This window comes from Equus quagga, chromosome 9, assembly GCF_021613505.1.
Source record: "Equus quagga isolate Etosha38 chromosome 9, UCLA_HA_Equagga_1.0, whole genome shotgun sequence".
NCBI lineage: Eukaryota > Metazoa > Chordata > Mammalia > Perissodactyla > Equidae > Equus > Equus quagga.
Window position 1 is genome coordinate 12,213,413 of NC_060275.1, and position 12,928 is coordinate 12,226,340.

Here is a 12,928-nt window from a genome sequence, read left to right on the forward strand (position 1 = left end):
AGGAGAGAATGTTTGAAGAGCTAGAAGAAAGTTTATGTTGCTTGCAGACATTAAAAGTAGCTTAGTGTCTACTGTAGATCTTGGAATGGAACTGAGGAATGGTGGGATATGGATCTGGCAAATACAAGTCTAAATAATTCTGGCGTCCAATAGTTCTCTGATGTCCATTTCAGGAGTTGGAATATGAGCCTTATTTGAGCTTTTTAAACATGACAAGCCCTGGATTAATAGAAGACCTTCGTACAGTACTAGGCAGAGTCACTGCACATAAAATGTGTATTACATTTTTGAATAAAATACTAATTGCTTGAACGTGAGAAAATTATGGATTAATAGTAGTTTTTCATCTAAAACCTAAATTAATCTGTAATACCATAAACAATTTTTTCACGTGAAAAGAATTCAGCAATCACTAAGCTTGAACTACAGAGAAAAGTAAATATTTCATTTCCACTAGTTTTAATCAACTCTGATAGGACCACTTATTTATGTTTGTTTATTTCAATATTGGTAAGAACTCTGAGTTGGATTGGTTAGGTGCTGGAATATCTCAGTAGGCAATGCAGAACTATAATTTTTAAAAATGAGTTTGTGGGTGGAGGGAGCTTCGGAAATAAAAATTAGGCTGATGTATACCAGGTAATTACCCCAATGTCTATTATCTACCCAGAACTGTGTGGACAAGGAGGGTAAGAGGAAAGTATGAAGCAATGTTTGCTTACACTAAAGACTTTTAGCATGAAGAAAACTGTGAAATTTTATTTACAATGATTTCTACATAGATATTATCTATACGTTATAAACTCCATAGGTCTGTCTAAATATTACCTTTTTCAAATAGCAAAGTTTCAGACATCTGTCTTAATAGACACGCATTCTATGATAATGAGTTAATAATTATTAAAATTTTGCAGAACTACACTGCTTAAGCTCATGTTATCTATCACTATAGACTATTTTGCTTTCTGAATGTAATGGTTCTGCCCCAATATGGTAAAGAGATCCTCCACATGAAGATAAAACTTAAACATCAGATCAATCTTCCACATTAGCCAAGTTAGAGCAAACTTAACCATCTTAGAAGTAATAAACCATTACTCATTTCTTAGTCTAAATGATTGTTCATATAAACAGAGTGTTTGACTACACTCAAAATGATATATAAAATCAAGTTTGCATTCAACACTTGGGCTTTGAAGGGATTTCTTAAGAAGTCCTGTATTTAACCTGAATGTGACTTTTGACCCTTGATACCTAGATGGTAGACTCAGTTCTACATTTTACAGTAGTTCAAAAAGATTTGCTTCATTAAATTTTTTACTGGCTATTAATGCCACAGCAGTAAAATTGTGAAATTGTCCACCATCATTGTTTCTCAAGGTTCTCCTATATACTGAGAGTGCTTAATTATTCCAAAACTGTCATTGACATTATGTAAGAAAACAAAGGAGAAAAAACAACAAAAATTAGACAGTATTCATACATTAAAGGCCACTGGAGAAAATAAAATTTATTTCAATTGCCAAGAATTTAAACTAAAACTAACACAATTTTGATCTCATATTTAGTATAAGAAATTACTAAAAACACTTAGCTAACGTGTTATATAATGACCAGTTCGTAAATCTTTACCAATTATTGAATAGGTGCAAAACATCACTCAGGTGGTTGTGAATGGGTAGGAAATTTCTAGTATCAAACATAAAAAATCCACGGCACTGCTCATCAGGCCATGCTGAGGCAGCATCCCACATAGCAGAATCAGAGGCACTCACAACTAAAATATATAACTATGAACTGGGGGATCTTTGGGGAGAAGAAGAAGAAGAAGAAGAAAAAAAAAAGACTGGCAACAGATGTTAGCTCAGCTGCCAATCTTTAAAAAAGAAAAAACAAAAACCCACTAATCCAAATATTTAAAGGATTTGGAATGTTTTTGAATCTTAATTCATTAGACAGGATATGGTGTCTTTTTTAATACCTGAGAGAGCTTCAACAATACACTAAATTTGAGCCCACTGAATCTTTAGGCCTTGTGTTTGCATTTGGACAAGAAGTTTCATCCACAACTATACTCAAAGTAGAATATAATGCGCTGTCAATCAAATAATATTTTGGTTTGGCCTTTTAATAATATTTTTATGAATCTAGTAACATTTTAATTATAATAATAACTAGTACAAATACAAATATCTCATATCAAATATATATATTTGTATATATATTTCTTCAATGATTTATTCTGTCTCATTATAATTTATAACTATACGTATATGTTCAATAAAAATAATTTAAACATGTATTTCAAAATTCTTGAATATGAGCAGATTGATTTTAGATGAATCTCTGAAATCTTCGAGCATTTGTACCTTACCACGCTTCTTTTATTTTAGACAAGAAAACATTTACAGTTGGCCTATCCTAGTTATTGAAACTTTTTTACACAGATTGTTACCAGCTGAGCTAAAACAGCATCTGTCCACTAGAAATAGTTGCAGAAATATTTTATCCATTGGTCTGAAATCAAACACATGTTTTCCTATAACAACCAAAATATGACTTTCTTTACTGCTGTGTGTTAATTGAAAAGTGTTAATTACAGAGGTATACACCTGGATTGTCAGACTAGCATAAATCCCAGTATCTTGGGGGTGTGGATTTTCATATATATTTTAATTTTCAGTGTTTCAAATATTTGAGAAAATAAGGCTATATTCTGAAATAATTCCTTTTGACTTATTTCAATTTAACATTTGTCAAAGATGATGTCTATACAGCAGAGAGAGGGAAGAGCTCATTTTCCCCATATCTAATCAGTGTTGGGAGCTAATTTAAATATACTGTGACAAATAGTCTTTAGTTTGGATAATAATGACTTTCTATTGCCTTTGCATTTATATTTAAGGGATTATGATAGGCTTCACAACTTTCCGTGCTCTGCTGTTTGTATGAATTCTTCAAGCACTTCAATTAGTATAAATTTTAAAACAGAATAATTGGTAACATAGCAACTCTTCAACATTTTGGTTTATATTTCCAAGTTTGTTTACATTATTTTCGTGGCTGTGGAGTGCTTGTCTAGTTTGCTTACAAAGGCCTTTGGTTGATTTTAGGGTTTCCTTACTGGAACAGTCTACGAAGAAGCAAATTCAAGTCTCGAAGTAGGTCACGTAAAACAGTACATTTGTGAGTGTGTCTTATTGTTATAGAGCTGTAGATAAGGGCTGTGGGTGTACTCAGAGAATAGAATTGATGGAGTGTGATTACAAATGTCATTCAAGATTCCCTACGATTCTGACACCTAAAAACAAATCCATAGCTTTTCTTCCTAAAATTAAAATAACAATGGTTTCATGTGGACATTCAGTTTGTCTAATAATACATTCTTCCATCAAAGCAGACATGGCTGCTCAGCAATCTCTGTGATGTTGCCCTCATAGAAAATAAAAACAAGAAAATATTACCTTTTGTATAGTAATGATTCCTTCTTGTGTATCTTTGTCAACAGAAATCTTGAAAATCCCTAATCCATCACCATCCACAATTTTATATTCCATTTCAGCATTAGCTCCTATGTCTGCATCAGCAGCTTTAATTCTGGCCACAACTGAGGCCACTGGCAATGATTCTGGGACATTATATTGGTAAGACCCTGTGAAATTCAAAACAAGGAATGAACAAAACCAAGCTAACCAATAAAAATGTAACTATTTGGTTATTTTGCATATCTTCGCTTAATTTGTTTTTATTTTTTATAAAGAAGATGCTAAGGCAATATGAGATGAATGACAAGTTTCATATAGCCTCAAGAAATTTCATGATAATAATCAATATGTGACAGCAGAAACAGATGGCCAGAGGAAAGGCAAGAGAAGAATCGCCATTCTGGCATTTCTAGTGGTGAAAGACCACTACTTTTAATAAGAAGAATAAAATTAAAATAAATTTAATTAACATACAAGCATTGAATGTAAATAATAATATAAATGTTAAAAAATAAAAATTGCATAGCTTAGGCTTCATACGGACAAATACAAGCCTAAATAGTTCTCATTGCTAAATGTTGGAATTTACTCAATAGCATCTTTTACTAAGAAAGTTTCAGAAAACTGGACAAGCAAGTTTATGAAAGCCGATATTAGTCTTCTTTTAGCTTGTACATTTACCAAGGATAAGAATTATTTTTGTGAGCTGTATGTAGGACTGATCTGGGGCATAATGGTATAAGAGCAGAGGCAATATTGTTTGAACAGGAGAAAAGAAAGCAAAAAAGGAAGAATAACTTTTTAAACTTTCCTTGGTAAGAACTCCTCTTCGCCCTCTCTCAACTCAAAAAAAAAAGTTCGAGAAGCAGAGGAAGTATATGAACCATCCCTTCGAAACCAGGAAAAGCCTCAGAACACAACGCTCCTTCACCATTTTTCTCTAATCATCTACTTTTTCTGTTTCCTCCACACTATTCCATCTTCTTTTGGTTGGTAAATGTGGCACATTTTCACTTTTTTATGAAAAGAAAAGAAAGCATAGAGAAAGGAAAATGTATCCTTTTTAAGGATAACTTTAGGCTGATAGGTATTGCTGTTCCCAATTTTCTAAATTTTGTTAATAGTTACTGATTTTTGATAAATTGATTACAACATGTACTTATCATTTCTGAGTGACCCCTTTCACACATCCAGAAGTGTTCTTAGTAAAATCTAAAAATTTCAAGGTTAGAATAGTAATTAAATGGTAGAGAAAATTCCAGCAAAGATGAAAAACCTAATGACATATCCTTGGCTTCCCTCAATTTAATAAGTAGGAGATTATCTAATAAGCTAGAAAACAGTGCTCTATTTTATCAAATCATGACAACTGAAACCACAAAAATTCTAATTATCAATTCTTAAAGAAAGGCATAAGGAAAAGAGAAATAGTTAATTTTATCATGAGCCCAATATAATTACATAATTACGTTTTGTGGTTTTTTTTTAATCCTACAATCTACCTCTCATCCTCCATTATGAGCCAACATGAACACAATTAAGAATGGGTTCATTTTATTAAGTGCTAAACTTAGGGTAATTTTTCTTTATTTTGCCAGGAGGTATTGAAATGACTGTTGTACAATAGCAATATAAATAATAAAATATGTAAAATAAAAAATAAACCTCTAAAGAAGCAACATTTCAAGGAGAAAACAGTGACATTCATATTTGCAGAGAAAGCTTCCTTGTTCAATATCATTTGCTTCTAAGATCTGTTTGTCAAGGAGCTTAGTTCCCCATTTCTATCAGACAAGCATTTTAGAGACATTGTAGTCTGTACAATTTCCTTACTTTCTTGAGCATTCTAAATAAATACCACATACACATCAAAAAGAAAAAAAGCAACCAAAAGAGAATGAGAGGAAATGCTTTTTTTACAGCCAGACATTTCTACCTAAAGAAATCTTTTTTCCCTTTTTCTTTGTTAAGACAAAAGCTGCTTTGGTCAAAGAGACTAAATTGAGGGCATGTGGTTTTCTGGTTCTTTGCATTGATTTCTTCTGAAACACCTGAGTGTTTGCACAAGAAAGATGTGGAAGACCAGCCAAAGGCATGTCCACCGTGTCGGAACTGGTTAAAAAAAGTGTGGGATGAAAAATAAAGAAGTTCTGTACTCTTCTATTTTTACTTTAAAAGTAAAAAATATTTTAAAAATATTATTTAAAAAATTTTTTAAAAATAAAGCAATATTTTACTTTACAAATAAAGCAATTACTAATTGGCAACAACCACAAAGCTAACAAAATGTATAAAAAAAAGTCAGAATAAGAAGATTCATACATAAAAAACAATAATTGTCTAGTAAACAAAATGTGAATGAAGGAAAAAACATATTATATTTAAGATAGAAGTAATAAAAAGATAAGATTGCTTCTATTTGTTTTCAATACCCTTATTATTCCATATTTCTGAATTAAAATCATGCCACTGAGAAAACAAAATTGTAGGAGAATGTAGTAAGATTCATTTGAGAAGTATTTGGAAAAATTCCTTTTTAGGGAAATTTTTATAGATTGGCAAGAAAAGTTAGTGCCCTTGCAACACTGAACAGAATAGCTTACTTCGAGGAAAGCGAGGAGGGTTATCGTTGACATCAGTTAGGGTCACGGTAACTGACGTGGTTCCTGAGAGTCCTCCGTTTTGACCAACCATATCCTTTGCCTGAATAACAAGCAAATACTGGTCTTTAGCCTCTCTATCCATGTTTGGGAGGGCGGTCTTGATGACTCCTGTAAAATTTCAAATCCCAGTAAAACGCATCATGAATCACTGCATTTATACTAATGAAGAACACTGACATTGGCACAAGTCGCTCTTGAGTTGTTGCCTTTTGTTGTTTTATTTATTTTTAATAATTTTAATGAACATTAAAGGCCAAGGAAATACAACAGTTATACAATATTATGAAACACAGAACATGCTATAATGTGAAAGAACAAAGTTTCTCAATATTGGATAGAGAAGATTATCTTTAGGTTTCATGGAAATATTGTTCATGAAATACCAACTTATAAATAAATAAAACGTACTTCTTATCTAGAATAATAGGCAGTCATCTGTACAAATATATGACAATGAACCCATCTTTATCTTCTCTTTCTCCCTCTTCAACAACTTAATTCCGGGTGACATGAAATCACCATAAACCTTTCAACTATGGTCCCTACTAATGGTCTCTACTACCTCTTTTCCAGCAAAATAACAGAAATACTCTACGAAGAAAAGAGAGTGATTTATGTTTAATAAGCAAAACACCATTTCAAACCGTGGCTATGTCACTGGATCTAAAAGTCTGAGAAAAAGGACTAAAGATGAGAATGATTGTGTTAATGGAAATCAACAACACTAAAAATATGCTGTGTTTTGTTGTTTGTTTCTGATCAATTGCCTTTAATACTGATGGCCTTTAAGACTTCAGATGTATGAGAAATGGATTTCAGAATTTCATGTTGCTTGATGGGGAAACTACTCAATAATCATTATTGTAGTGAATTAGTTGTTTTATATTAATAAAAATTTAATTTAATTATTATGTAAGTATATTAGGCAACAATATCTAATTACAAGATGGAATTTAGTTTATCTTATATGTAAATGTATAAAACGACACATATACTTAGTATACTTAGTATATGTACATATAGATAATATCAAATGAAAATGTATTTATTTAATATTGATCTATATAGACCTTGAAACTAGCAATATGAGGCCATCTTTACTAATTATATATAAGGAGTCTAGAATCCTTCTTAATCTTTCTTGCACTTTTATCTTTTCCACACAATGTCTTACTGATCCACCCAGGACCCTTTGCTTATTGACTTAGTTTGAAAAATGTCTAATCTATTTTATTAATCAGATTCTAACTTTTAGGGGGAAGTCAGAATTTAAATCCTCATGGACTCGGACCTGAGGAAGAGGTCCTCTGCTATCACGGACTTCTCAGAGGCAAAACTGGGGTGTTGGATAACAGGATGGTTCTTTGAGAAGAAAATAATTGGACACAAATTGGGATAAACATTCTTTTTTCCTCATGTTCAACAGGAAAATGTTTCCATATCCTCCAAACTTATAATTTTGTTTAAACCTGCCAATTTAAATTGTTTAAAGGCTGATTCTTCAATAGACACATGTAACAATTGTCTGTGTGTGTTATATTTCAGTCCTAACCATAAGTTATAAGCTTAGGTTATATGGTACTAGGCCAGCTCTATACTTTACAATATTCTACAGTCTGTTAACTAGTGTATGGGTGGGGAAGAGATGAGAAAAGCTTTTCAATAGTTGGAGAATAATTTAAATAATGTATTATTGGTTCCCAAGGTTCCAAATTAAATAACACTCATACTATCTTAAGTAACCATATTTTTGTTTAGGTCTGAGCACTAACTATCAAATACAAATACACACACACGCATACCACCAACAATACATCAATGCTTTAAGCACTTATACTTCTTTGAGTAGGCCAGTTTTTTGTGGGTTTTTTTTGTTGTTGTTGTTAACAATCACTTACTCTAATACATTAACTGTGTTGGACATTGCTACAATCACAGCAATAGAGGGGCACGTTAAATAATTCCTTCACTGAATTTTTTTGGCTATCTACACCCTGCTTATTGTTAATATTTGAAATATCACAGTTAAAATCAAAAGAAACACAGTCATACACCCATTTGGTTCAGTTGATAATTGTCTGATACATATTCTTCTTAGATCCACAATTCTTCTAGGAATATTTCATGTTTGTTTTTCAATATTTCTGTTAACTCTAAAAATAATGCAATGAGCACTGACCTCAGTAACAATCACTGTTACCAAGCATAAATAATCCTTTTCTAAGAGTGCTCGGACTTACATATCTCCACCTTTCTCTTTTTCTTTCTTTTTTTTTTTTTTAATAATTCTGTATTTATTTGTAATGCTTTTTTTAAAAAACATTGAGCATTGACTATCTTGAATATTTGACCAATAAGCATGTTTCATATCTAGATGACAAAATATTAATGAGTTTTTAGAAAAATTTCCTACTCAATTCAGTTTTAATTTTTAATTTAGAGTCATTTTCTCCTTCCAATATCAGTATGTGTAAGTGAGGTTTTATTCTTGCACATTTATTATGATGGAGAGAGGTCCATAACATCTCAACAAATCAGCAAAGAAAACACCGCAACCTCATCATTTCCTGGTTTTGCTAGTGGCATTATTTTTGAAAGGAAATACAGAACTATTAGGAGAGAAGTCTGGTAGTCAAAGTTACTCACTTATTTTTCACACCTCTAATTGTCTCTTTACAAGTGACCCTATAAATAATACTTTTCCAAGGCAAAAATCATCACAAAGTTTGCAAAGTAATGCAGGTGGCAAAGGTAATTTCCAAATACCTCAAATATTAAACATATTTTTGACAAGAATGGAAGAATTGGGAGGGAATTGAATTTAAATAAGGATATTCAAAAAGTAATAGATTTCTAGTTCTATGACATTTGCTAGCTTTTTCCTTTTAAGTATAAGCTGTCCACATTTGGAAAATGATTCTCATGCATTGGATCTGATTTGCATCTTGCTATATATTATATAGACGCGCACAGCAGATTAACATTATGCCACTGAAGTGGTAAAGGTCAGTCTTGTCTAGTCAGATCCCTACAGTTTTGTGAGATTTTCATGGAAGATAAAAATATTTAATTTCAATAATTAATAACTTTAAGCCACTTATGATGAGAAGAATATATCCAGTAGCTCTTTATATCTTCAGAAAAGCAAAACTGGCTAAGATTTTAGGCTTTCTGAATAATAATTTTTCTATAGATGTATCATCTGACCCAGTAAACCAGAACTTTTCATTTATTTATAATCTATGTTCATGAAAAGTATTGTGCATCTGAAACATAAATTTATCACTGTCATTGTTCCACAACTGTCTGGTTTTCAGTCAGGGAATAAATTTTCAGATGATTCTCTAACGTCCTATCAGCCACTGGTAATTTTTATTTTTTAAAAAAAGCATATTCTGTTACCATGGAATCTTCTTAAGGCTTCATATGTGTACTACATGTAACAGATAAGAGCCATTTCTGAAATCTACTCCAGCTCATGGAACCAAACAATCACTGGAACCTACACATTCTGCAAACTCAAGCTTTGTGACAGTCTCAGGAGTCTAGGCATGATGCAGGTAACACAGGGCTAGGGTATTCAGGCTGTGTGAGTTTGATATACACTGGCTGTACAGGATGAATCTCTTCCTAATAAGTTTGTATTTCTTCCTAAATTTTCTGTCTAAGCCTTGTATTATTTGATTTATCTACCTGTAAGTGAAGTATATAATAGAACCATTAAAAGACGGAGAAGAGGGGCCGGCCCCATTGCCTAGTGGTTAAGTCTGGCACACTCTGCTTCAGTGACTTGGGTTTGTGGGTTTGGATCCCAGGCATGGACCTATACCACTCGTCAAGCCATAGCCATGCTGTGGCGGTAACCCACATACAAAATAGAGGAAGACTGGCACAGATGTTAGCTCAAAGCTAATCTTATGCAAGTGAAAAAAAAAAAAAGAGGAAGATTGGCAACAGATGTTAGCTCAGAGTGAATCTTCCTCACCAAAAAATAAAAGAGAAAGAAAGAAAGATGCACAGCAGCCAACAGTAGTAAACATGGAAGCTTCTGGAACATCAAATGATTCCAGAGCTTGTATCAAATGAAGAGTCCCCGAAGAAGGGAATTTTGTAACCTGTGAGGGAACATCCTCAGCAAGTCCTAACAGGAGTGAGGGTCCTCCATACCGTGAGCCATGCCACAGAATAGAATGTGTGAAGGGCATATTTGGGAGGAGGGCCTTGTTATGACTCTATTACTTACATAAAATTATGATGTAACAAACATGCATGTAATGTGTAACACAGGTACCATGTAGTCACTCCTCCATGTTTAAGAGGGAACTCCTAAATGACAAGTGATATTTAACACTCGAGCCATGTTCCAGGGCCAGCTTCATGGCCTTCTCACCTGTCCGTCATTCTAGCCCTATGCTTGGTTCCTTGCTCTGCTGATGACATCTTGAAATCTTACTAATTTTAAAACAAGAAGCCTGCATTTTCATTTTGAACTGCAAATTATGTAGCTGCTCCTGCCATATATGAAATACAACACAATGGGATCTATTTGTTTGTAGGTTACAGAATAGAAGAACACATTAGAATAATCTTCAGTCTCTCTGTAAATTTGGGGACATTGTGAAGACAGGTGATGGGAATCTTCACAGTCCTTTTGATGCTGTATTATCTTGTTTCTAGTGCCGTTCTATTTGCTTGTTGAAATAAACTGACAACATTAGTTTTTGCAGCTACTCACATTCCTTGTTTTGTGAGAGGAGAAAATATGGTAGAAAATAGTTACCCTCTGTCATTTGGCCTGTAAGTCGTGCTACAGACGGAAATGTGCTCAGAGGGTTTAGCCAAGCTAGGTTAACGGTATGTGATTAACAAATAGTAATGGTTATTAATTATATTCTTTTTTTATGAAAAACAAAATAGAAGCTAAACAAACTTATAGAGATGTGCCTAACAGTGATTTCCTGGGCCTATTTTTACATAATTTTGATTTAACACACTTTCAGCATTTTTCCTTTCAAAAGTTTTACTTTCTTCTCAAAAACTCAGATTTGGAGATGTGGAAAATAATGTTATTTCTCACATAAATAAGAATCCGACTGACACAAAATGAAGGAGACTAACTCACACTTGATTTATAGCTCTTCATACACGCAAAGACTGAAAATTTTACATTTTTCTCAGAAAAATACAGTGGGTTTTTTTTTTTTTTTGGAAAATGCATTCTCCATGTTATGAATTAGTAGAGAGGACAAAAACTGCCGGAACATCTCTGCACAAATGACTATAGAAACAGAAGATCCAATGATTAGTTTGAACAAAACAAAATTAAACTAAACTTTCTTCATCTCCTGTAATACACAATCCTTGAGATTCTGAAAGTATAATTAAATCTGAAGTACTAATAATGTGATTGCATGACAGAGACTATTGTCCAGCTGATCAATCGGTGAGGCCTCAGGGCTTATGGAAAACCTATTATCTTACAACACAGCTAAAATCACAAGCCAGGCATTAATAGCAGCAAAATATTTAACCCTTGGGATTAGCACATGCTATTTTGGGACAGATTATATAATGCAGGAGTGTGTAATTTGTGAGGAAATTGTCAGAAACTTGTCAATGTCTTTCTAGGCTGGAGAGAGCAGATATATAAGGGAACGGGTGGGTGTTTGAATGTAGGTTTCTCAGATCTATCATTAAATCAACCACGAGCGCAACTTCTACATTCACACGATTCATATCATAAATCAAATACTTTCACTTACTTCTCCTTCAATACTTGCTTAATCAGAACTAGTTCTACTTTATTATTAGACTTTCCAGGTGGCTTCCAAACTGTACCACTACATTGGTATAAAATACGCAATGTGGTCTCTACGAAAATTCTAAGGAATGATGAGCTGGGATTGAATTTACCTTCCTATTGATGCACAATACAACTGTCATTCTCAAAAGACATTTAAAATATTTATCCCTCACAATGATTTAAGAATGAACTATTATCGTCAATTTCTAAAATATGGGAAAGAGGATAAGTGGCATTAAAATATTCATTTAGGATCACAGGTGCTATCAAATATTCATAATCATAAACTTGGCTAGTAGAAGAAGAATTCTTCTCTGTGATAAAGGCAAAATTATTAAAATGTAGAGAAATTTTAGATTTTCGGAGTGATGAAAAACATCAAGGGCACACACTCAGCCATCTTCACAGCCACCCACCTACCCTACACACAGACGCAGAAAAGCAGAATAGATAAAATATTATTCTATAACCAAGATAACAGTACTCCAAATTATAGTCTTACTTGATGTAAACTATTTCAGCCTAAAATCAAAGCAGAACATCTAGCCAACCAAGCAAATACTCTATCCAGGCAGTTTGGCAACTCATAAAAATTTTTTTCTCCTAAATTTAAAAAAAAAAGTCATTTAATTTAGTTTTTGACTTAGCAGATCACCATCCTAATTGTTATGTATGTTTAAAATAATTTCCTGAGAAAACCAGCCTCTGGAAGGATAAGCTGAACCCCTATTCTACTGCATGGCAGAGACGTATCTCCTTGAGATTTAAATTTTAACGCGTATAAATCCTATGTGAATTAATTAAAGAAAACAAAACAAAAGCACAACTTAAAAGTGAATCATCACTATTTTCTTATATAGTTAGGAGATAGCAGCTGAAATTTTTTCTTTTTTTTGAGGAAGATTAGCACTGAGCTAACATCCACCGCCAATCTTCCTCTTTGTGCTGAGGAAGATTGGCCCTGAGCTAACATCAGT

At 33.0% G+C, this 12,928-nt stretch overlaps 1 protein-coding gene and 1 long non-coding RNA gene across 5 annotated transcripts in view; one reads left to right on the forward strand and one right to left on the reverse strand.

The window, feature by feature from the left end:
- LOC124244495 (uncharacterized) overlaps positions 1–12,928 on the forward strand; it is a 173,707-nt gene that overhangs the window by 143,593 nt on the left and 17,186 nt on the right. For 2 of the 4 annotated variants that reach the window (XR_006890027.1, XR_006890029.1), the window contains exon 3: positions 3,114–3,161. The exons of the other annotated variants lie outside the window; for them this stretch is intronic. This is a non-coding gene — a long non-coding RNA (uncharacterized LOC124244495). The remainder of the gene's footprint in view (positions 1–3,113; positions 3,162–12,928) is intronic. 4 annotated transcript variants of the gene reach the window in all.
- CDH7 (cadherin 7) overlaps positions 1–12,928 on the reverse strand; it is a 122,087-nt gene that overhangs the window by 47,674 nt on the left and 61,485 nt on the right. Inside the window, exons 5-6 of the mRNA XM_046671086.1 lie at positions 6,089–6,256; positions 3,465–3,652 (exon numbers count right to left, since the gene is read on the reverse strand). Of these exons, the coding sequence (XP_046527042.1) occupies positions 3,465–3,652; positions 6,089–6,256 (356 nt within the window). The remainder of the gene's footprint in view (positions 1–3,464; positions 3,653–6,088; positions 6,257–12,928) is intronic.